Here is a 25,696-nt window from a genome sequence, read left to right as displayed (position 1 = left end):
GTGATAATGCCTAAAGAGCAATATTCGGATTTGATGACATCACATATTTTGAGTGGTCCTTATAAAGAATTAAAGAAAGATCCATCTGATTCTCACTTGAGAAAATTGAAAGAAGTGGTAAAAACCAGTGTCTCTCTTCCCGAGCATGCAAAAAAGAGCGTAATTCCATCAAATGTCATTTCGTCACGGATCTATGGCCTACCCAAAGTGCACAAACCAACACTATCTCTCCGTCCCGTAGTCTCTAACATTGGTACAGCGTCATACAAGCTCGCTAAATTCCTTGTCCCAATTCTCTCTCCACTCACTAAGTCAAATAATAATACAGTTAGAAATTCATCTAGCTTCGCTCAAATAATACGTACAATTGAACCCAAACAGCTCAACATGGTGTCTTTCGACGTAGTGTCAATGTTTACGAACATTCCCATAGGTGGTAGTATCAGTTGTCTAGAAAGACGACTTAAAACCCACAATTTTTCACAACCTGAAGTAGAAGAAATTTGCAATCTCACCTTCACATGTATCTCACAAACAGCCTTCAGTTTCGATGACAAGTTTTACACTCAGACAGATGGTCTAGCAATGGGCAATCCCATCTCGCCGATTTTGTGTGATATATATATGAACGACTTTGAGAGTAAGCTATTGAACGTTGTGCCCTTCTCATTTTATCGAAGATACGTGGACGATACTTTTGTGCTTTGGGACGGCTCTAAAGATGACTTGGAACAATTGTTACTCATTATGAATGACATAGACCCCTCATGTTCAGTTCACAGCCGAATTTGAAACTAACAATGAACTCTCTTTCTTGGATGTATTAGTAACGAAACAGAAATCACAGTTCCAAACCTCGGTCTATCGTAAGCCTTTCGCAGTCTCATTACCACCTCACTTCAGATCTTGCCATCCTATGCAACAGAAACTTTCGTCTTTTCGCTCCTTTGTAGAGAGAGCATTTAACATCTGTTCAGATCGGAACACTTTAGACCATGAACTTGAAACCATCAGAGCAATTGCGATAGACAGGGGGTTCAACACCAAGATCGTTGACGAATTAAGTAGAAAATTCTGGAAACCGGCACGAGGAACCACTCTAGAAAATATTACAGAGAGACCACTCACAGAAAGTGTAGTCATACCCTACGATCCAATACTCTCACCTAAGATCAAACCGATTCTTAAAAAGTTTAATCTAACAACCATAGATGTGCCCACTAAAAACTTTGGTTTCATGCCCCCTAAGGATGCTATACCGCAGAATAAACAATGGGGCATTTATTACATTCCATGTGGTGATTGCTCTCTTGGTTATATAGGACAGACAAGGAGACCCATAAAAGCAAGATTAAATGAACACGCTCGCTGTGTTAAGAATCAGGAATGTGAAAAATCGACCATCGCCGCTCACTTTTGGCAAGAAGGCCACAAATTCAAATTTCAAGAAGCGAGAGTTTTTCACTAAGTCAAGTCCACAGTTGATCTAGATTTCTACAAAGGCACATATATTCGGACCTTCAAAAATATACTTGTGAACGATAATAAATCTACACCGCCGATCGCAACACCATGGCTTAAATTCATTTCGAGCGGGAATTACAAGAACATTCGAATGGACCAATCGGATAGTACTATTCCGCAAAGGTCCAATCAGGACGCTGCATTAGTATCTCACGCAGGCTCACAGCTTCATTCTGACCACAACGTTTGAAGTGAACAGACGTACTTCTTCCGCTGAGCAACCGAGTGTGAAGATTTGGTATTCAACCCAAATGGGAAACTCGGTCAGCGAAACTAGTGGTTAAATTTTTCCTCTGAAGACGGCACTCATTGGTGTTGAAATGCATTAGGACTTTTATTATTTTTTGTGTATTTGCCTTATTCGTTGGTGTCTTCTAAATATTCTTGGGCAAAGTGGATCAACTCTTCAATGAATGTCTAGTCGGCCGTGCTTTTACTGCCAAAGGCACGACCTACTCAAAGAACTTTCTTTGAGTGGGGAAGGGTCTTTTCTTGTTTGCCTGGAAAAACTCAAAAGTGTCTCTTCTTTTGTTCACTGTGACCAAGGGAAAGGGGGGGGGGGCGCATGATGCCAACATGAAAGGAAGCCCAAAGATGTGTGGTGGAAAAGGCACCGAAAAAAAGAACATTGGGGGCTGAAAGATGCTAGTTGTCCCGTATATACAGGACTGGGCGAGTACGCAGGAGAGAGAAGGCGCATTGCATTGCTTTTTCGGATATTATTGGGGGGGACTCATCCCCCCTTACAAAATTTATTGTGGGGGAGGGCTCAAATGTCCTCATCCCATAGGTTCCAGCGCCTATGTGTGGTGGTGGTGAGAATCGGAAGGTAAATAATATTGAAACCAAGATAAGAAAACATTACACTCTGTACAAGATAGGCCCCGGAAACTAGGGGCTGACGCCCTTTAACCCTTTGACAGTTACGCATATTCAAAGAAAATCTTCTGAATCTGGCACACGATTTTACCAAAATCTTTTGAAAAACGGAAAGGCCTCTTGAGGTAAGACAACGCCTTCCCCCATTTGTCAACAGTAGGGTGCCGGATTTTCACTGATAGGATTCCTTCCACCGCAACAATAAAGCCAAAGGTATGAATAGGTCTTTTGTAAGTTCATGATAATAGCCTTACTTAGTGTAAGAGGTCCATGAAATTCAGGGAATAAGTTTTCCGTCAGTGAAAATTCTTTTTTCCATTTGTTTCTTTAACTTCACACAAAATTATTCCCATTTATAGTGATTATAAAAATTACAGAAATATCAAAATCTGCTATGCTTTGATATTCACAGACATTTGATTGAAAATAATTAATTACGTATCACTATGGATACATCTGATACAAATTCGTATACAAAAATGTATAAACAATAGCTATAATTTTCCGTAATAGAGTGGTGTCACATTTAACTTTTACAGTGAATTTTCAGCTCCAATCAGCGGCCAATTCTAGGTCTCACGGCCTATCCGACAATTTTTTTTAATACTATAGCTTCGATGATTCTAATGAACTTTTATGAAAATGTTTTATGAAAATGTTTTTTTATGAAAATAATGTTACACCAAATGTTGAATGTGGATTAGTGTCTAACCTTGGGGTCCCTTATGATTCTCATCTTTTCTTTCCATGCCATAAATTGACTTTGAAAGGAGCCCTGAGCGCAGGGCATGCTGTCTTAAACCACGAGCCCAACCAGTCACGGCCCAGAGGCCTGGAGTGCAGACGGGGAGGGGGGGGAAAGCAAAGATAAAATCAGGCTAAAGTTTTCAAAAGTAAACACGTAGAGGGCCCACGATGCTCTTAAGGCGATCGTGTGTAGGGCCCTGCTTCAGGATGGGGGGGGGGGTGCATTCAGAAGTTGATTTTTCATATAATTGAGTTTTATTCAATTTTTCTATCTCAGTAGGCTGATACAAAGCTTCTGTGTGTCGTTGCGGTGTTTATACAAAAACTTTTTTTTCTTTCTGGTCATCTTTCTAGAGAATTGAATATTTACAAGAAATTACAATACATTTTACTGAAATTTAAATCAATATTATAATATGTAGCAAATGATTCTGTTTTTCCCATTCAAATCATTACATTTGATAATGAAGTAAAATATATATATTTTTCATTTGTATGGAAAAACTCAAACCCATAAACAGAAACAAAAAAAAAATCAATATGATATATGATATGCAATGGCCTTTGTGGCAGTGCTTCTCAAAGTGTGCGTCGCGACAAGATGGAAGTATCGATAAATATCACCCTATTAATGCTTCGAAGTGATTCTTTTATGAATGCACATTGCCTACTAAAATATCCCGGGGAACCATGAGTGGGGCAAGGGAATTGCGAGTGACAAAAAAAAATGTCCATCACTAATTTAATTGATACAGTACTTTGATTTTTGTAGAACCAACTGAAAGTGCATAAATAAGCACTCAGGCTCGCCACTATGCCTTTGTGAGTCGCGATAAACTTTCGGAGAATGCTATATGAGTACGCATCCATTGTTTGTGTGTGTGGGATTGGGAGGTCGTGCCCACGAGAGGTAGTCATCTCGCTTATCTGCCCTGACAACGGATTGTTCGTCGAGGCATACATTCGTTAGCCATCGAAAAAACATTGCGACACACATCTTGGTGTATGGGAGCCAATTGAATTAATATTCAATGAATAGAAAGGATTTGGTGGAAAATGAATCAATGAAACGAATCTGATGCTTCCACGCATATTACCGAAATTAACAAAGAAAACTATTATACGTTTCCACCTGTGGAGCGAAATATCTTTAGTGCAGAACAATGCTGGGATTATCATTTACCCATTTTTGGTACAAAGTTAAGATACGTGAAGAATTCACGCTAAAAGGCGTGTATCGATCATCTTGAAAAAAAAAACCAGTGTCGGATTATCTTTGCCATTGTCAAAAGTTACCTGTTATCAGGACTCAAGAATCAAGAGCTCATTCAACACCCTCAAAGAAGAGGGTGGGTTGGTTATTTTGGGAGTGTTCGTTCAATACGGATGAAAGTATTTAGGGGAAGGGGGAACGCGAGCATAGAAATGAGTACGTATTCATGAACAGTTTTGAAGAAAAAGAGGGAAGATATTTTTCTTTTCTAATCAAAATTACGTTCGTAAATGAGGACAATACATGTCTATTAGTGAGAATATAAGCATCGTCTCGTTTTTCTCAGTTCGATTTTATACTGTGTTTGCTAAAAGAAAACAAAAATGGGACGTATAATATGTGGCCCGACCAAAAATGAATAAGAAAATAATTTTTCAAACGAACAAAAATTACATGAGGAGAAATAATTTGCATTTCTGTTGACGGGTAAAATAGGAATAAAAACCAATATATAGGGACAGTAGTATACTATGTACTGTATTTAAAATTAAATTGAAAATCGAATCAAAAATTACGTAGCAACTATATGAATTGGGCAAAATGTTCCATGGATGTTCACGATCAATTGTGAATATCGATCTCGACGATTTCCTGTTCCTGACATCAGCACATCAAGCATTGGCCAAGGATCTCAGCCACTTTGCGAAATAGCCGGTCTAAGCCCGAATCATTTCTGAAATTCAGACGGACTTTGGCCAAAACTCTCGGCCCATTCGTGAAGTGGCTGGCCCCGTCTCAAATCGGTAGCGATGCGGGCTTTGACAGTAATATGTATATAGGTGTACTGCTTATAGATGGTTTTTCTAAAAAATCAACTGCATATATTGAACTTTTAATTTTTTTCCCCATCTCTTGGTCATTTTAAGTGTATGCATTATTTTGAACGGTAATTTTTTTTTAACATACCAAAAATAGTTATTTTTTACTCTCTCTCTCTCTGGTGCACATCAAATATTTCAACTTGTTTCGACACCTCTTATTATTTGGTGCCCTGTGCAATCGCACAGGTCGCACTGCCCTAAGACCGCCAATGGCCTTAAACTGCCCTGGTGGCCTTTGTATATCATTCACAATATTATATCGTCACCTTCACGTTATTGGCACAAAGGATCCGTGAAACACAAAAGATTTATTGACTTATAAAGATTTATTGATTATTTGACTTATTTTATTTGTTTTAATTACACAGGACATGGTCTCAAAAAGGTTTAACACTAGCACACCAAACCTGATTAAAGTTATTTTTAACTCAGTTTCTTGTAGCACATTAAAATATATTGTAAAATGCGTCTATAATAATAATATTGAAAGAATGTTTTTACTCTTCGCTGCTGATAACAAACACACGGCTCTCATACCAACTGATAAGAAAATTCCATTTACTTTCAATAGATGTTGTATAGACTTACGGATAAGTCAATGAATAGAAGAATTCAGTATGTACTTGTAGGGGGTGTTTTTTACAATGTGTTCGATGGCTTCTGTGAAACGGTTTATCTACTACAGAGGTACACACCTATCTGACATTTTCTTTTTTTCTCTCTCAATACACGGCTAGTCACGTACAAATACGGCTGTACAAAACCTTCCCCCACTTTAAAAGTATTCCAATTATCCGGATTATTCTTGGAATCCTCAAATTTCTTTCAGCACTGCACGTAAAACATCGTTTTATAAACAGTGTTGTATAATATTAATTAATTGCATCTCTCAATATTCTCATATCATTTTGCTAAAATTAATGTTACTGTAAATATAAAAAGTAAATTTTTTGTATCATTCCTTACTTCAAAGGTAAATTTTCGGTCTTGCGGGGCATATTAATTTTTTATGGAGCATTTTCTACCAGTTTTTAGGTCATGAAAACCCTAGCCCTAGTTATAAGCATACTTGCCAACTACTATGGAATTTACGTAGTTTCTACGGATTTATACCACAAAATATGAAACTACTGTGGAAATCATGAAAAATTACGGAAATATGGTTGTTTTAGAAACTTCTTTTGTTCAAGGATTTCCTTGAACTCCATTATCCTATCGTGTATAAAATGATGTCACACAAAGACTGAACTTCCAAAGAATAAATATAAAATTAATAACAAATCAAAAAGGTGCGGTTTACACTCAGATAACTTATCATGCAGGAGGGTAACTAGGCTGGGACGACCGGGACCGTCTCTGAACTTCCTCAGTGAGAGGGAACACATTACTATTATTATATTTTTTATAACAAGCTGCAACATTCCCCCCCCCCCCATATTTACTACCTCATCAAAATATTACACATTATAATGCAATTGTAATTTCTACAATGATACAGTAATATCCCAACTTACGCTACCACGAGTTACGTGATTTCCTATGAAAAGTTGCTTATTTCTGATATTCAAACATAATCTCGGGATTAATGTTGAGATAGTAGAATATATTAAGTAAAATTCAAGTAAGTGTTGTTCCATTCGATCAGAACACCATATGTAATGAAACAAGATAGATTTCTGGGAGGCTACAGTATATAAAGATGAAAAATTTACAGCGATTTAGAAATTAAATTTCAAGGATTTTATAATATCAGTCATTTTTCTGGTAAAAGTCATAATTTTCAACACACCAGGTAAAACGGGTGGGGGCGGAGGGTTGAAAAGGGAGACAATTTTTAAGGTTCAAAAAAATTAAAAAAAAAATTTTCCCACAACGTAATGCAAAAAACATTTTTTTTTTTTTTTTTTTTTGCTAATTGATCATCATAGTGCACCCCCCCCCCCCCGGAAAAAATACTAATTACAGACCTGGGGAGAAGATGAAACAAGTACGGTGTGACGGACCAGAGGTGTGCCAAAATGGATGTTGTCGGTCTGGCCGAGTTTATGGCTGCAGCCCTGACTGAATTAATTATTTTTGAATACTTGAATGATTCTCGAACTCTCAAGAATCATTCAAGAAATATCAAAGAAGTATTACAATAAATATTATTACAATTATTCAAAAAATTTTAATTTTAGAAAAAAAAAATCTTGATATTAATTTCTAAAGAACGTTAATTTTAAAAGTTTAAAAATTTGAACTTGTCAGAACTATTACTGTATTTAACAAGTGCAATCAATTATATTACAATGTTTCCGAACTTCTTGGGGAATATTACAAAAAAGTGCTCTTCAAAAAACGAGTTTCTCAAACGCACAATATATAACATTTCAAAATAACACACTCACACAAGCACAGAGATTTCGCTATTCAAAATAACTATAGTACATAATAGAGAACACAGTGTCCTTTATTCTTTTTATTCATGTCTGCTTGCTGTATTATGTGCCGGTGAAGAGCTTCCTACAATGAGATCAGCATTACTGAATGGCGAGGGAGGTGCTCGTCAAACAGCATGGGTGACAAGTCTCAGACAAAGCAGCTAGGGGAAGGCACTGCTCTGACCAGGACGCGTTGATGCGTCCTCGCCCGTTTTCGAGAGAATTTTTTGGTCGCGTCAACACGTCCTTGCCCGTTTTCGAAAGAATTTTTATGATGCGTCAACGCGTCTTCGATGGTTGAAGGGTTAAGCCTCCACAAGAAATTTTGTAAGGGGACTGAGTGCGTCCAACAATAATTTCTGAAAAAGCAATGCAATGCACCTACCTTCTCCTTCGTACGTGCTTGAGTCCCGTATATATAGGGAAAACCAACAACTTTCAGCCCCCACCCCCCAATGTTTTCTTGAAAAATATTGGGGTAAAAACAGCACATTCTGAATGTCCATTCACAACAGAGAACCGAACGGCCGATACCAAAACATTTTTCTAGCCTCGTTATGCATTATTATGCTGGGACACTAAAAAAGGGACGATAATAGACATCCCCAATACTGCAGCAGGGTCTCAGGCTGGGTTCTTTGGTGGGCCATAGCTCACGGGCCACTCTATAGTGAATTTGTTTAAAAAAAATAATAGAGAGGAATCGTCCCGGTCCACCGAGTGGTGAGGGGCATGTTTGTAGTGTAATGCAGCGGTTCTCAACCTTTTATGACTCGCGGAGCCCTATCCAGTATATACACTCATGTCCATAAATTAAGGATAATTCAGAATCACACGGAAATCGAAATCTAAAGTAAAAATTTCACCTGTAGAATTATCACACACATCTGCAAGAATGATATGCAAATGTCAGGAAGCCACCAGATGATGCCGATAGTACGTCACAATGATGAGAGTGTAAGAGGGGGGTATATAAGGAATGGTGGCAAAGAAGTAAAATTGTTCACAAGAGTTCTGTAAAGCGCTCAGTGCCATAAGCGAATAATTATGACACAGAGGACGCATGTGGATGATTTTTTACGTGGTAGAATTATCAGCCGCCTGGAATGTGGGCGTACTCAGATGGAAGTATCCGAGGAACTTGGAATTGCCCAAAGTGTCATCTCTTTCCAAGATAACGGAAATGTCAGTAGACGTTACAGTACAGGTCGCCCCCGAGTTAAAACGTCGAATGAAGACCAGTATTTGGCAGTAACTGCCAAAAGAGGCAGACGGAGCACAGCATCCGACCTGTCTCGTCAGCTATCTGCAGCCACGGGTACCACAGTTTCAAGGCAAACCGTGTACAGACGTTTGAGAGATATTGATCTATATGTTCGCAGGCCTGTCAGATGTGTTCCGCTCACGGCAACTCACTGTCGGCAGCGATTAGTCTGGAGTAGAGAACATGCAATGTGGACATCGTCACAGTGGGCTTGTGTGATGTTTTCCGACGAGTCCAGGTTTAGCTTGCAGTCCGATTCATGTCGGACTTTCATATGGAGAATGCCAGGTACCCGTTACGACCAAGACAACATCATTGAACGACACTGTTACGGTGGTGCAGCATTGCTCGTTTGAGGTGGAATTATACTGGGTTCCAGAACAGATCTGCATGTTCAAACCGGAACCATGAAAGCCCAAATTTATCGGGACATCATTCTACTACTTCACCAAACACCAACTCTGGCCATATCGCTATATTGCAATTTACTGCCATTAGTGAGATGGGCTGGAAGTGAAGGCGCTGTCTATCGGTGGTCGCCTCGAGTTCGTTAGGGAAAATATCTTATCTATATCCCCCCTGTGTTCGAACCCAGGACCCTGACAACAACCTTCACGATGGTAGACGAGCATCTTACTACCATGCCACTCACATCATTCTGGAACAACATTTAAGTTTGTTTAGGGGTGCCATGGGCGCAGAATTTGATTTGTGTTTATGGATGACAACGCCTGTTCTCACCGAGCAAACATCGTAAACGAATGCCTTGAATCCGAGGATATAACCCGTATGGAATGGCCAGCATTCTCACCTGACTTGAATCCGATAGAGTATGTGTGGGACATGCTTGGCCGACGAGTTGCAGCCCGTCAACACCCTCCTACATGTGTACCGGAACTTCGGAGAGCATTGCTTGATGAGTGGAGTGATCTTCCCCAAGATCAGATCGATAATTTGATACTCAGCATGCCTAGGCGTTGTACAGACTGTATTTCATCGCATGGGAGACATACAATGTATTAACCATCATACCAACCATGTAATAGTAAGTTTTTGTAAAGGAGATATTTTTTACAATTGCTCCAGGGAGCAAAAATTGTAGTTTTTATGAATGGTATCATACATACACCATAGTTTTTGTTCTTTATCTTTTGTTTAATAAATGGGCTTTATGAATGAGTAACGTTTGTTTTGTTTCTGAACCTTTATTTGCCACAGCTGGCATTATCCTCAATTTATGGACATGAGTGTAATTTTTATGGCGGAGCCCTGTTTGACTCGAGGAGCCCTTTTTTGTACATAATTTTTATGGCAGAGAGAACCTGTGTTACTCTTTTATATTTATTCATCTATCAAATTCACTGATTTATATTATTTTCCTCGAGTCGCCACAGAGTCCTTGGGGCACCAGTTCAGAACCCCTGGTGTAATGTATGCTTGATGACGTTAATTAGTGTTGACGTTACAACGAGGTCTTTATCGTACTTCGTCAAGCCTCTCTCACTGTCATCCTTATATAAGATATCAAATTGAAAATTAATTTTTTTAAAAAATTATGTATTGATAGATTATCTTTCCATGTTTAGCGTGACCTTTTTCTTCTATGAACACAGGGTCATAGCGTGCCTTCTCGGGGCCCCAGGGCAATGCCTCGATTGCCTCAGCCTAGTTACGGGCCTGTATGAACATATAGTAGTTTATTCCAGACAACCAGCTTTCCCGGGTAGATAGAACAAGGCAAAGCGCTTGGACAATGGCTATCGTGCGGAGTGATCGAAGAAAAGACGTTGGGTCGCAACAGGCAGGATTTAACCATTTTGAGGAAAACAAAGCACATGCTTAGGGCATCAGAAAAGGTCCATCACAAAAAATATTGAATTTTTTTCTTTGCTGATTGTAGATTGACTGCGACAGGAGAAGAAAATGTCATCAATGAATAATAAATCCTCTCTTGAACGCTCTGTACTATGGCTGTGGCAAGATACCTATATTATAACGATAGACTCGTCGACCAGTTCCCACCACCCACCATTTAACAAGTGGGGGGGGGGGGTTCGGCGATTCTGTTGAACAGTTTTCTCCTTCTTTTATATATCGCTTCCTGTACGATCTACTTCCTCATTGTGTGTACAGTATATCCCCCCGGGGTGGTCATTTACGGCGTCCTTTCAGCGGCACTTTGATTAATGAAGTAGCCTGCACTGCAGTAGCATGACTGCTCCGGAGCAACACCTTCTAAAGGAAAAGATTACTCCAGAAGGTGTTACCCGGAGCAAGGCGGATTATACACAAACACACACACATATATATATATAGGCTAATTCTGAAAAAAAAAAAGCCATGCGGCAATTTGTGTGAAGAACACAAACACGTATGGGCAGCCAGATGTATTGTAAATGTTACCCTGAGGAGGGGTGCGAGAACTTTCTTGAAATTTTGTCATAGATATCATCCTCCAAGGACGTAGCGGGGTCCCGTAATGGGAGAAAATGTCTGAAATAGAGGGGAAAAGATGGCCCATCCATATATTGTTCTACCACTTTGGTCCCCCTCCAAACGAAATTTCTGGAAACGGGGCTGCCGCCATCTATGCTTAGGCCGGTCGTTGTATCCTTCATCAAGGCTCAACTTGTATCAGACAGTATCTCTTGGTAAGTACTATAGCTCATTAACAGTTTCCTCTAATTTTGGGGGCATTTCACGAGTACGTTAAAGGCTTATACAGATATCCTTGAGGCCAAAAGCTTTTATGACAAACATTTTTTGGAACAAGAATTGTTATCGAAATCCAAAGTACAGTAGGACCTCGATTATCCGAGGGCGGATTATCCGGAGTTACAAAACTACAGAAGGTGAAACTAGGGAACTATGAAAAGAGAGCCGAGCATGAAATTATTGCTCAGACAACTCAAGTAGTTGGGGTAATATTTATTTGGTGATGGTGATTAGAAGAATGGGAACAGAATATTATTATTGAAGTTATTATTATGAATATATTATTATGATCAGTTAGATCAGTGTTTCCCAAAGTGGGTAATATCGCCCCTTGGGGGGCGAGGAGAGAAAAAAATTTTCAGAAGGTGGGGAGGGAACAAAAAGTTTGGAAAACTGGAGTGTTACCCACCTCCTTCTCATGTCGAAAAGCACACTGCAGTGAAATAGGAAATTCTTTTTGTCATCCTGTGATTTTCCAATATAGCAATCACATGCAGAGAATGTTTGGTGCCAATATCGATTTTCTAGTCGCCATGATGGCCTGGAGTCTGGGATTTGTCTAGCTTTGGCATATAGGAACAGAGTTTGTTCCCCCCCTAGAAAATCCTTGGTAAAAAGTTCATTTTTAAGTGTTTAAAAGTCCTTAAAAAAATCGTAGCAGTCCTTGAAAACATTATAATCATTTTCAAGTGCTTTTAAGAGTGCTTGAATTTTTTTTTACGTGAATTTCTTCCATCAATTTTTGTCTTACCCTCCCTTCCTAAACTATATTCTGCTGAGATGAAAATGATTGGAACAATAACTATGAATTACGACAGTGTTTCCTCAAAGTGTGCGCCGTGGCTCCTGGGGCATGGCCCCCACATTTTGAAGCCGGGCCCCCAAGCCAGGATTTTATGCGGGCACCCTTTATGATGAATTTACAGCGTGAAAAAACAAAAAAGGTTAAAATTGTCCCGGGCCCCAGGGCTGGAGCCTTGTCAGCCCACCCCTTGTGGGGGCCATGGTCAGGGGCAAGGCTGTAACTAGGATTTTTGCCGCCCCCACCATTTTAAAATTCCATAATGTTTAAATAGTGTTCTTTGTTTCCACCTGAAATTTTCCACCCCTTAAATTTGGCCGCCCAGGGCAGTTGTCCCCTCTGTTTCCCCCCCCCCCTCCAGTTCCGTCCTTGGTCAGGGGCGTCGCGACAAGTTGGAGATATTGATTTGTATGCTTATTTTTTTATTTTTTGAAGTGGTTCTTTCATAAGTAAAAGTTTCTACCAAACTATTCTTGAGAGCCGCAAATGAACCATGAATTGGGCAAGACTGGGCTGCTGGTAACAAAATGCGGAGAACCACTGAGTTACGGGACAATGTTGAAAACAGAATATCATTTGATCATTTTTGTCGCACCACTGCCATTTTCTGCACACGAGGGCTAATTAGACCGGGGCCTGCAATTTATTGCTGATTTCGAACGGCAGGCTTGTTTTTTATACTCATCGAGAGGTTGGTGCGCTAACCCCTCGATGGGGGGGACTCCCTGTGGTAGCAATTTTTTCTGCTGTCATGTCACCATTTTTGTTGTACCCCGGTGTCAGGAAAGTTTTCTGACAAGGACGAACCAGGTATTGAACTCGCGACACCTCTAAACATCCTTTGGTGCTTCAGGTGAGTATCTTATCGACCTGGGCTACCGCGCCACTGAAAACAGAATATATGATCATGCATACCTGAGGTATTTCTCAACTTTGAAAGGTGTTACTAAAATCCGACAGAAAAACACTGCACTTAAGATCTTGCTGCGAAATTATTTCAAACTTAAATTTATGAATGACAGTTTCATACAGGGCCGCAACTAGATGCATTGTCGGCCACGACAAGCACAGGCACTTTTATGCCCCCTTTTTAATGTTGAAGGGGAGGTTAAAGGGTGAAATTGGTGCACCCTGTAGTCCAGCACTAACTGTACTAGATCCCACTGCTTTCCACTACTTGCAGCCCTGCTAAAATTTTCTACATTTTTCTTAAAACTCTTCTAGATTGTTCTGCAGTAGCACTAATTCTTCTGCTCGTACGTTGCAGATTTCGGCATATTCTGCTTTGGGGAAACATTAGAATTAAGTATTATTGTAAATAATTGCCGAAAATTTATTTTATTGTAGTAATATACTAGGGAAGCAACGTAACTATACCCAAAATGAGAAGCGAACAACAGCTAGACGAGTTTTGGAACTGTATAAAGTTCCTTAAATAGCAAAGAAAAATATAAATATTTAGGATAAACATCATTTTTCGACTCTATCTTGAACAGCGTGTAACTCCCGCTATAAGGAGTGTTTATCTTTTAATTTTTCTTTGCTACTGAAAGAAGGAACTTCATACAGTTCTGAAATGCGTCTAGCTGTTGTTTGCTTCTCATTTTGGGTGTAGTTACATTGTTTCCCTAGTAACCTTTTAGTGTCTCACTAGAAAGGTGTTTCATTTCTATTTACTGTAGTATTTTCGAAAGAATTCATAGTTATTGTAAGTAACATCAGAATTCAGTATTATCTATATACAGGGTGTCCTGTAAGTGCTAATACGGCCTTTATCTCATCAACCATCCATCGTAGAGGAACGATTCTAATTCGAAAAATGCTCAAAAGGCGTTCAAAAATTACCCTGTACCACTTTTGAGAGTTAAAATACAGTGTGTCACAAAATAAAAAATCTGAATTTTTGTACTATCCCGTCCTATAACTTCCAATTAGAAAGTTGTTGCCCTGTCTCTCCTGGTGCCAGAAACAAATTCCATGTTTTCTTAGTGCAATATTCACAGAGATATTCAAATTCAAAACTCTGAGGAAACTTTGGGAAAACCAGCGTTAAATGCGGAAAAACCATTTTACCCACATTTAACGTTCTTTCTGAAAAAACTGATTTTTTTCAAAAGAGCTGAGCTCAATGCTTTGTTGATTTTTTGCCTTTATATAGAAACAGAACAACAAAACACGATTTTTTTGTTTAAGCCTTTAAATATAAAGCATTTTTTTTATTTTAAATCTTTATCACAACTAGGTAATTTCAAACGAACTGCCTATTTTCAAATCTTTATTCAAAACTGATCAAAAACATCATAAGAGTGTTTGAGATTTAAGAAACAGTAATGCATGTCAATCTTAGCACAGTGTTTTGAGTAATTTTTTTGTAATAAAATTTTTCTTGATTTTAATTTTATGAAATATGATTTTAAATTACAAGTTTTATATAGTTTTACATAGTTTTTAATTTTTGATTTCAAGATTTCTGTAGGGATATTTTTACAGAAGGGGAGGGGTTTCATTTTCAATAAGGTTTCAGTTATACGATTTTTGCATTTATACGACGCTTTGACCCTCTGTTTCGGCGGCATGATTGAAACCTCGTTTATACGGCGCGTCGTATAAATGAGGTTTTGTTGTATAGGACCTGAGCCACCCCGACATTTTCAATAACTTTACACCTATGTTTAAAAGAACTAAAATTTTAAGCAGATTGTTTCCATTATCTAATTCATAATTAAGAAAATTTTTGGAGAACATGAGGAAACTATTCACATGAAACCTATTCACATATTGGGGGGCCAGTTACAAGTTTATGCCCATGATACCAAGTGGGAAAAAGTTTTAAGAGCAGTGCCAGTGCCCCTTATAATGTTAAGGGCAGGTAATGGTTGAAATTCACGCCCCCTTGGTCCAGCGCCTGGGGCACCAAACTCATCTCCTCCTCATAAGTTTCAGCTCTGAGGAATGTTATAAGTGGAATCCACTATATAAAGTAACTATATTTACTATACGTTACTATACTTAACTACATAACTATTGATTATGTGGTATCGGATGTTCTGCGGGAATTAAATTTAACTAAGAGAAGAATCTTTTCAGAAAAAAAAATTGAAAATTAATATTGTGATAATCATAAATTATTAGTGAAAATCACTCCACTTTGCATGAAAGTAATCTTTCATTTGACATATCTGTGGCAGAAACACATGTCTTTGAATAGGCTTTCGACAACCATAGGAAACAATCGGTCTGTGCAAAATTGAGAGAAAAATTTATTATTTGAAATCTTATAATTAGAATTTTATTAGGAAGTTTTCACTCTTAAAAATTTTCTTAATTATGCACACAAGTTAGTTCCCACATATTTTATTGAAATATGCGTCAATTATTTCTTGTTATCGAAAACAGTCTATACTTGTTTCTACTACCCCTGGCAGAAAGTGTTAGTTCACCGACTAAAACACTAGCAATCCTATGTTTAAAACACAAAAAAAAACAACACTAAAAATAATTTTTTTTCCGAGTGAAAATATTTGTTAAAATAAATCATTCTGAATTCGGAATAAATGATAAAAATGATAAATTTACTACAATTTGATCATGATAGTTAGTTTATAAACTTGTAACAACTGAGAAAAAAAGTTTGATCACCTCAGTTTAAAGGAAAAAAGTGATCAATTATGGGAACTAAAAAAAGAAATTTAATATTTCGTAATTCCATTTTTAGCCCGGATGACGGCTTCCATCCTTTGGGGCATAGAAGCAATAAGCTGTTCACTGTACAATGGAGAAATTTCTTCTTAGCAGCCTTAAATTGCTTGATTCAGTTCCACAATGTTATTAGGTCTTCTGGAGTCAGTCTACCCTATGAAGTACGAAAGCCTGGATAACCAAGTGGAGATCGAGATGTTGTTCGGAACGAAAATTCACATTCCTCTGTGGGGAATCGAACCACCAATCTCTCACTGTCCGGGAGAGTGTTCTAACCATTGAACTACAGAGGACAGACATTTTCAATCCTTAGAGCATATGTATGAATGCTGAATGGGGCCGCGCATAGACAGCCTCCAAGCTCAGCTAATAGCCCTTACGACGTTAGCTCCCAGATGGCGACATATAGAGAGACGCGATGTCACTCTCCGCTTTTCATACGAAGTACGAAAGCCTGGATAACCAAGCGGAGATCGAGATGTTGTTTGGAAAGAAAATTCAGATTCCTCTGTGGGGAATCGAACCACCAATCTTTCACTGTCCGGGCGAGTGTTCTAACCATGGAACTACAGAGGCGCGGAGAAAAGCAGAGAGTGACATTGTTTCTCTCTATATGTCGCCATCTGGGGGCTAACGTCATAAGGGCTATTAGCTGAGCTTGGAGGCTGTCCATGCAAAGTCCCGTTCAGCATTCCTATATATGCTCTAAGGATCATAGGCGTAAACTTGTATCCGGCCCACGGGCCCAAGCCCCCCCAATAATTTCGAAGGACCGGCTCAGCCCCACCCAAAAATTTGTGTGGACACGTTTCCCATATTTTTTGATTAAAAAAATTGCCCCAAAAAAATCTGCTTGAAATTTTATTTTAATACTTTTGTTTAAAATCGCAATCGACTTGTTGATTTTCTTTTTTTGTAACAATTTGTAGTATTTTTCTCACGGTCAACAACGACACTCGAACTCCAATTATCATTCCCCCTCGGTTCCAATCGTTGCTGATCGAAGGCATGCCTGTCTGGATGGCATCTGGAGACGATTAGGGTGGTGCTTTGGGCCCTTTCTTGTTCCCGCTGTCGGAAAATTCAGAAACATCTCTTCTTCTTTTGTTTGAACGTGACCCTTGGGAAAGGAGGCTTCCAGACGATGCAGGAGGAATGAAAGGTTAAAAAATAGGCTAATAAAATGATTGAAACCAGTACACTCCGAGAGCCATATTTCACTTAACGAGTTCGGTAGCCCGGGCCGAAACATTTTTGTCAAAATACTGCATGACTAGTAACACTGAGACAAATAAACAATAGCTAAATGAAATGCAATGAAACCAATGTATAACGATTGCGGACAAAGAAAAAAATATTGTTTTAGAGAGATTATTGTTATATCAAGAGGCAACATTATCATCACATGCCCCGAAATTTTTGTTGCTGTTGGCAACTTTTCTGAATCGGCATTGTTAGTACCACCAACAAAATGCGCTTTTGAGTATTTGTTCACTGCAAAAATAATTTAATTGATTAATTAATAAATAAAATTCATTTGCATGTATTGCCCCTGTAAAGAGCTTAATCGCAATACGCCGTGGCATAGCACTCACAACCTGTAGCAGGTCCCCTAGCCAGACTTTTCTCGGGCTCCTACATAGTAAATTTACAGCATGAAAAATCAAAAAATGGCACGAATCATCCTGGGCTCCCGAGCTGGAGCCTTGTCAGCCCCACCAATCAGGGGGGGGGGGGCATGCAGAGGCGCCCACGTGAAGAAAAAATTGGGGGGGGGGGATTCAGATTTGATGACAAGCGGGGGGGGGGTTGAAGTTTGCTTACGTCATCAATCACCCTTTTTGAAGATATGAAATATTCTAAGTTGCTGACAGGGGGGAAAGGGGGTTAGTGTGTTTTGCTGACTTTCAACAGGGGGGGGGGGCTCAGTAGGGTATAAGCACATCCATAGGCCCCCCCCCCCCCCACATACTGGAGAAGGGCTTCTAGTCTGGGATCTTAAGCGGGCCCCCGAATCCAGACTTTTCACGGGTCCTTCTATAATAGATTCATAGCATGGCGAACTAAAAATGATCGTAATTGTCCTAGGCTTGTAACTAGGCTGGGGCATCTGGGACAATGCTCCAGAAACCTGAGCCAAATGGGTGGTTCCCAACAAAAATAATGTACACTTATTTTACATGTTTCTTAAAATCTTTGACAGTTTTTTATTCTGCAAAATGAAAAGAGAAGGGGAGGAGGGCGAACTCCTCCTTTTTTGAGCATAACCCTTTAAGCGTTAAGGTGAGATAACGATGGTGATGGCCCTGCGCATGATCACGTGGGCTCGAGCATTCTTTATTTTGGTTTTTTCCGGAGAATTTCAGGCGGGCCAGTGAGTTTGGATGAGGAAGCCAATTCACTTTTTATTCTTTTATTACATACCGAATATTATTCTTAAAGGGGTTATGCATATGAGACCATCACAAGGGTTCCGTGTGACACAAGGAAGGACCCCCTTTCTCAATCCGATAGAAATCTCGTTGTTTTTTCATTTTCCATTTTGTTGAAGCAGACCAGACCTAGGCAGTTGTGAAAGGTGCGGTAGCAACTGGCCGGGAAATTTGGGGGGGGGGGTTGCTTAATTTTCGATAAGCTTTTTAAAAGAAATCCTTTTCTTTTGAAATGAGAAACACAATTCTTTCCGCCCCCCCGAAACTTACATTTCGTGGGAGAAGAAACAGCTTCCAGTTTCAAACCCTGATAACATCAAAAAGTGATCGTAGCTATTCACAATTAGTGAAGCAATTCTTTTTAATTATTGAGAGTGTCTCAATAAATTATGTATGGGAAACTTTATTTAAAGAATATGGGTTTCAGATGCAAAAAGTTTCATACATTGGGTGTACAAAGCGAAGATGGAAATTTTCAACAAATTTTATTGTCTTGTTTAGAAATTTTAAGTAAATGAGGAAGTTGAAAAGAATTATTTGTGAATACAGACATGTCATCAATGAGCAACGTCTAGAATGTTTGTAATTGAAAGAAGAACGATTAATGTTCCCTATACAAATCGCCACGTCCTCGAACAGTATATGTGAATACGAGAAGTTACTGGAGTGAGCGTAGATAGGCTGTGGACACTTGAGTTACCAGCAGTGGTTTCCAACTTTTCAGTGCATAGGCCAAGCAGATCATGGGTGAATACTAAACAAGGTATTGAGCGAAACAAGCAGAATCCACAGAGAAACCACCTTGGGGTCCCCCATAGATGGAAACGAAGTCCCTTTTGGTCGAGTCTAGTGCCGAGTGGCAAGTACTGAGCTGATATGAATTAGTACGAGCCAAGCACAGCTAATTGAGGGCCCCACATGGATCTGCCAGCAAATAGATAGAACTTATTCTTGATAGAATTTGCTATCGAACGAGACAGACCACAGAGGGCCCACTTGGGGTAAACAAATCTCATTTGGTCAGTCCCAGCACCTGCACACGAAGTCTGAATAGGGAACACATCTATCCAGTGCTGTATTGAAATTGCTTTATCATGGACCCTACATATGAAAGGGCAAAAGCAGCGCAGAATAGGTTGTTTTTTTTTCATGACAGCATGTGACCATTTAAAGTTTGTGCGGTCACATACATTTTTCGCAAGTGCAGTGCGACCCGTTACAGGTAAGGGGCTGTCATTAGGTGCGCATAGTACATATTTATTTGATAACTGCTTTGTTTTTGTGAGGGGACGGACAAGGGTGGGGGGTTGACCGGGCTCCAGGCGTGGGGCCCGGGAGGATTCTTATCATTTTTTTGTTTTTTCATGCTATAAATTAACTAAAAAGGGGTCAGTGAAACGTCTGGTCTAGGAGTCCCGCTGTAGGATGTGGAAGGGGGGAACATGGTCAGGACTTTGGATAAGTTTTTTTACTTCAAATATTAAAGGATTGTCTCTATTAAACAAGGTTTCTGGTATCAAAATTAGCTCAAAGTTAATTTCCTCTGATTGACAGAGATCCTTATTGTGTTCATATTGTTTTGCCTAATTGTTATCAAAATGTCGCAAAGAGAAATGTTCAATACTTTTACAGGGATCAAAAAATTAAATTACTACTTTGACTTGTGAAAAGCTGAAAAAAAGCATTTACTGAATACATAGGGAAGAACTTTTATTTGAAAAGTATTCATTCATTTGTACAATTGCACTTGATACTGTGTTAATATAATTTTTTTCTATCTGGCAATGTGCATCAGAATTCCTTACGATGTTTATAAATATAGCACGTTATTCCGTGCCTGCAAATTGTTTTTTTGCTTACAGTATTTTTTACGAGGGTGGGTAGCCAGCACTTGTTCAAATTTATTGTCAAAAACAATTTTTTAAATAAGTGTGTGGCTTATTGAAAAAATATAATTTTTATAAATACAAATTTTAATTCAGTTTTAATTTTTAATTAATGTTAATTTCAATTTTAAATTGCTAATTTCAATTTTTAATTAAATTTAATCTTAATTTTTAACACTTTATTAATTTTAATTTGGTTTTAAATAATTGTGATTCTTAATTTTTTTTAATATTAATTTTTATATTTTAAGTACTTTTGGGCGCCTGCAGACACTAGTTTGGTTCTCACCAATCTACACCTCACTGTAAAAAATTGGCCCCCCCCAACACCTCACCCTGGATCCACGCCTGGCTACAAGGCTATTCTGTGGACCCCTTAACAAATTTTGAATATTTCAATATACAGGGTGTCCCAAAAGTGTGCATTCATTCTGCGCAACAAGACTCCTGTCAAAAAATATGTATATTTGCGAGTTACACATATTGTGACCATAAATATAATCCATATTTTACGGGACAGTATTATTTTTCATAATATTCAGCTACTTCATCGTTTTAATAAAAATGTTAATTTTGTCAAGCTTGCTAAAAAAACTAACTTCGAAATTTTTTAATCGTGAATTTATTTCAACACAGCAATATGTAGATGAAATGTCAATTTCTTCTCATTTTTTTTCTTTCTTTTCATTTGGTCATCCAATACACATAGCTTCAGGATAACGGAAAAAAAATGCTCATTTCATCTTTTTTTTTCTACAACTTTAATTTTCTCCTTAATATGACTAATTATACCATACTAAGGTTTTTTTAACAGCTAGCTGATTCATAGATATATTTAGGAAAGAAAAAATTCAACTGCCCCTGTGGGGCATTAAACCCCCGTCCTTTCACTTTCCAGGTGAATGCCCTAGACCACTACAGAGGCAACAAATTTCTCAATCTTTCCTTGGAGCTCATGAGTTCTGAACGGGACTGTACATCGATGGTCAGACCTAACTCAGGCCAAAGCTTCTTTTGGCTTCTTCTTTCCCCACTCTGATAATAGCCCGATACAAACGCTTTTTGAATTTTTCAATCTTCATATAATGTTTTAAAATGCCAGTTTATGTCATCATAAATTTTGTTTTCAATCTTTCATATATAAACAATGAATTTTTACAATGTTTATACACTACATTGTATATTGCAGCTGCCTACGGTGCTGGTATTGATAAGTTTTGACAAAAATTAATTTTGCAAAATAATATACATTTTCTCTATCTACTCTATAATATAAAATCACAAACTCGAAAAGGGCCCGTTTCTAAGCAACCGAAATTAGTGACGATTTTATGTTACGAAAATGAGTGACGGAAATCTGTTACGTTTTTGTGTTACGGAAGTCGGTTACGATTTTGGGTCAAATATTCACTTAACTATAGCACATATCAGGACACATTTGACCCATCGGGACCATGTTACGTGCATGTACTGAGAGGCTCCCACATCCTACAGCAGGGCCCTTGGCTAGAATTTAGATAGCGAGCCCCCAAACCAGCTTTTCAGGGGCCCTTCTGTGGTTAATTTATAGTGTGAAAAATCAAAAAGTGATAAGAATCGTTGTGGCCCTGTCAGCCCTGCCCTTGTGGAAGGGGGGGGGGGTCATGCCGAGAGGTTTGTATATGTGTAATATACATACAACAGCAGTGCTCCCAGCACACAGGGTGAGGTACCGGGGGGGGGGGGGGGGGATTGCACGTATAAGTTAAAAGTTTTCATTTCCAGGGGTCCTTGATGGGTCTCATTGTTTTCTTGCTGCTTTAACGGTGAAAAATTTGCGATAGCGGAAGCAAAAGATATATCCAGTCTGGGGGGCCCTATAAAATTTGTGAATTCGGTCACGGGTAGTTGCGTGGGTGGGCCTGGATTTTATTCGTTGGTGAAACGAATACAAATGAAAATTTTTCATGGCACTCGCACCGGGGAATGACCGACAAGCTTCCAATTCGGGGGCATCATGTTTACAGGTTTCATTTCGGGGGCCCTGAATGAATCTCATTCTTTTCTGTTGTAGAATTTGCAACAGCGGAAGCCCGAGATAAATCAATTCCGGGGCCCCACTAAAAATCTGTGTATTGTGTCCCCGTTACTGGATATGGGGCCCTGGATTTTATTCATTGTAAAATTGATAAAAATGAAAAATTTTCGTGGCCCCTCACAGGGGGCTGTCTGACAAGCTTCCAGGTCAGGGCTCTGGAAATGTTGATAGGTTCTAATTTGGTACCACAGGATGTCTCTCATTGATTTTTGTTGTTCAACAGTGTAAATTTGCATCACATAGGTAGCCCAAGATATATCCAGTGTGGGGCCCCACTAAAATTCAGCGAATTGAATCTGGGGAACCCCATGGGGAAGTTTTCTGGGGGTACTTGATGAATCTCGTTTTTTGTTGCTTTATTATTATTTTTATTAAAATTCGCTTCTTCAGTAAGCTGGTGCTTTCACACGTCCCTTTCCATAGCATGCTGATGAAGTGGGATGAAATAAACAAGATATGTTGTGAAGAGAAGTGGGGGGGGGGGGGGTTGGCCGCCAAAGGCAGCAGGTGGGCAGAGCCACCCAAGTATATACTCGTGCATAAGCTGACTCTTATATAAACCGACCTCCCTACTTTAGAACCACCAAAACAGCAATAAATTGAAAAATCATGTATTATAAGTCGACCCCCAAAAAAATCTGTGCATTTTAGAGAGAAAAAAATTATATTTTCATGCAAAATGAATAGCTTGCGGAAATTTCATTGGCTCCAGGCTCATGGTAATCCATCTGATCATCATAGGTAGTGCAGCATCTTCGTTTTTATCCTCATCTGGGAGGTCATCGCCATTGTCACTTTCTAAGAGTTATCTTCGATTCCATCCATCGCATTGCTAATGCAACACTTTTTGAAGGATTGAATGATAATTTTGGCAGAAACAGAATTCCAAACCTCATTTACCCATTGGCACAGTAGGCCAACGTCAGGTTTCTTCAAGGCACCACTTTATATAGTTTCTTTATTATTGGAACTCATCCATTCGATCCACAAATTCCTCAGATAATCTTTGAGAGGCTTGTTGATGCTCATATCTGAAGGTGTACAATCTACGTTAGCCCACCTGGTATCAAAGTCAATGATGTTTTCAATTTCTTTGCCTCGGCTTTGACATTATCGGTTCTGTGGGGTTTGAACATATCCCACACCAATAACGGCGGTTTCTTGAACACTGATACAAAAATGACTACTGATTGCGGGGATCGATATTTTCTCATCAAAAACTGACCAGAGTATAAGCCAACCCCCCCCCCCCCCACTTAATGAACAAATTTTTCCACAAAAAAAAACTTTGCTTATACACGAGTATATATGGAATATAGCATTTCTAGTGTATTTTTCAAAGCCCAGATGACGGGCCTGCATCAGGAGTCAAAAACTCATTACCATATCAAAAACTATATCAGGGTCATTCACAGTTGAAAATATAGTGGAGTATGAAACTATGATCTAGCATGTCAGATTGAAATCACATAAGTTCATCATGATTTAATTATGGCATATGAAGCAAGGCCATCTTAACACATGTGCACACCCCAGGAAGAAATATCCCAAAGAAATTTTCATCCAAGGATGGGATAAATGCTGTTTAGAGCAAAAACAAACCTTTGATGCTACCAAATGCACTGAAATTATTCAAGAGCAAGTTTTTCAAAGATGTAGCCAGAAATCAATTTTGGAGGGGAGCAAATGGCATTTCAAGATGGGGTGGGACAAAGTGAAATACAATAGACTTAAGCATGTTATTCCCTACATATATCCGTTTTCACAAAATTTTAGGAGAGGAGAATGCTCATCTGCATCCTCCAGCCTTGATTGAAAGTATGAGATAAAAACTAGGCGAAAATAAAAATAAATTATGATTATCTGTAGCGCACACGACGACATTTCCGATACAAAATTTTGTTGCTTCACTTAAAATCAGGACCTCTAATTTAAATGAGACCTAAAAAAACGGGTGCTTAACACCCCTATGAAATAGGTAAAAATATTTTAGTTTATTTCTCAGGAAATAGCAGAGGAGGAAAAGAAGAGAGCGAGGGCTGTCTCCCATCCTTCGAAATGGCATTCATGAAATATAATGTAGTGCAAAAGGCCACACCACCTGAGTTTTTTGAATGTTTTGACATGGGAACTTCCCTACCACCAAGGAAAACTGATGGCCAATGGTGGAACATGATTATAATTTTGGTCCTCCCCACTAACCCAAATAAATTTTTGGCAATGGCCTTGTGTTGTTCCTCAAGCAGTTGGCCTGCCAGTGCGTAACTTCCTTCAAAAATTGTTTGAAATTTCATCAATGCCATTTGGCTGATTTGTGGTGTAATTTCTTCAACCTATGAAAAATTCTGTAATTTCAAAATCTTGATCATTTGTTTTCAATTGTTTTGACGAAAGCTTTGAACTTCACACTTTAGTTTACGTTCACCTGATTTTTTTTCCTTTTTTTGGATAACCAATAGCTAAAACCAATGAATCAATTTCCCTTGTACTGCATCGTCAATTTAATATCGCAAAAACTCACCAATTTCCAAAAAATTGCGACAACGATAACTTGTCGATAGAAACGCATCTGCTGCTGTGAAGAGAACCCAGAACTCATTCTAAAGAGAAGTTCTTTTTATACCATAAACAAACGCATTAATCTTTGTTGAATGAACGATTCTGCAAAAAAAAAAATTCAAACTGGGGTGCCTTAAAATATTCTTACAAATTTATATGTAAATGTGGGGTTTTAAATTTACATTTAAAGCACCTGTAAATAACTTTCATTTCTCCTGTTCCTACGCAACCGACCACGCATTGTAGCGGAATATGTCATTGGTCAATAGTTTCCAAGTAGGCCACGCGGGTACTTCTTCTTTCTTCTTCAATTATACAGGGCTTGATGCTTGAGGGTCATCCCCTGTTTGAGAAAGAAAACTAGCGGCTATAAATCCAACATTCCCTGGTGAACTTGACCAATCACAGAGATCCGGTCGTTACTTCGTTTGGAAAAACAGATTATATATAAGCTTGAAGTTCGGAAAATGTGTGTGTCCACTGAGCTATTAATATATTCCGCGCTATCACTCTTTTCTCTCATTTTTTTTCTGTCTCATCTTCATTTTTTCCCATCAATCGATCCTTTCTATGTAGTTCTCTTTTTTTTCATCAA

The 25,696-nt window shown here is 38.8% G+C and overlaps 1 protein-coding gene across 1 annotated transcript in view; it reads right to left on the bottom strand.

Moving 5' to 3' along the window:
- LOC149078243 (uncharacterized) overlaps positions 1 to 25,376 on the bottom strand; it is a 299,838-nt gene extending 274,462 nt beyond the window's left edge. The window contains exons 1-2 of the mRNA XM_089241856.1: positions 25,295 to 25,376; positions 25,064 to 25,203 (exon numbers count right to left, since the gene is read on the bottom strand). Of these exons, the coding sequence (XP_089097982.1) occupies positions 25,064 to 25,141 (78 nt within the window). The 5' untranslated portion in view covers positions 25,142 to 25,203; positions 25,295 to 25,376. The remainder of the gene's footprint in view (positions 1 to 25,063; positions 25,204 to 25,294) is intronic.
- Positions 25,377 to 25,696: the final 320 nt, after the last annotated feature.

This window comes from Pholcus phalangioides, unplaced genomic scaffold (genome assembly GCF_987345545.1).
Source record: "Pholcus phalangioides strain wild (caught in Gottingen) unplaced genomic scaffold, Ppha-v1.0 ptg000014l_1, whole genome shotgun sequence".
NCBI lineage: Eukaryota > Metazoa > Arthropoda > Arachnida > Araneae > Pholcidae > Pholcus > Pholcus phalangioides.
This window is presented reverse-complemented; position numbering and strand designations above follow the sequence as displayed.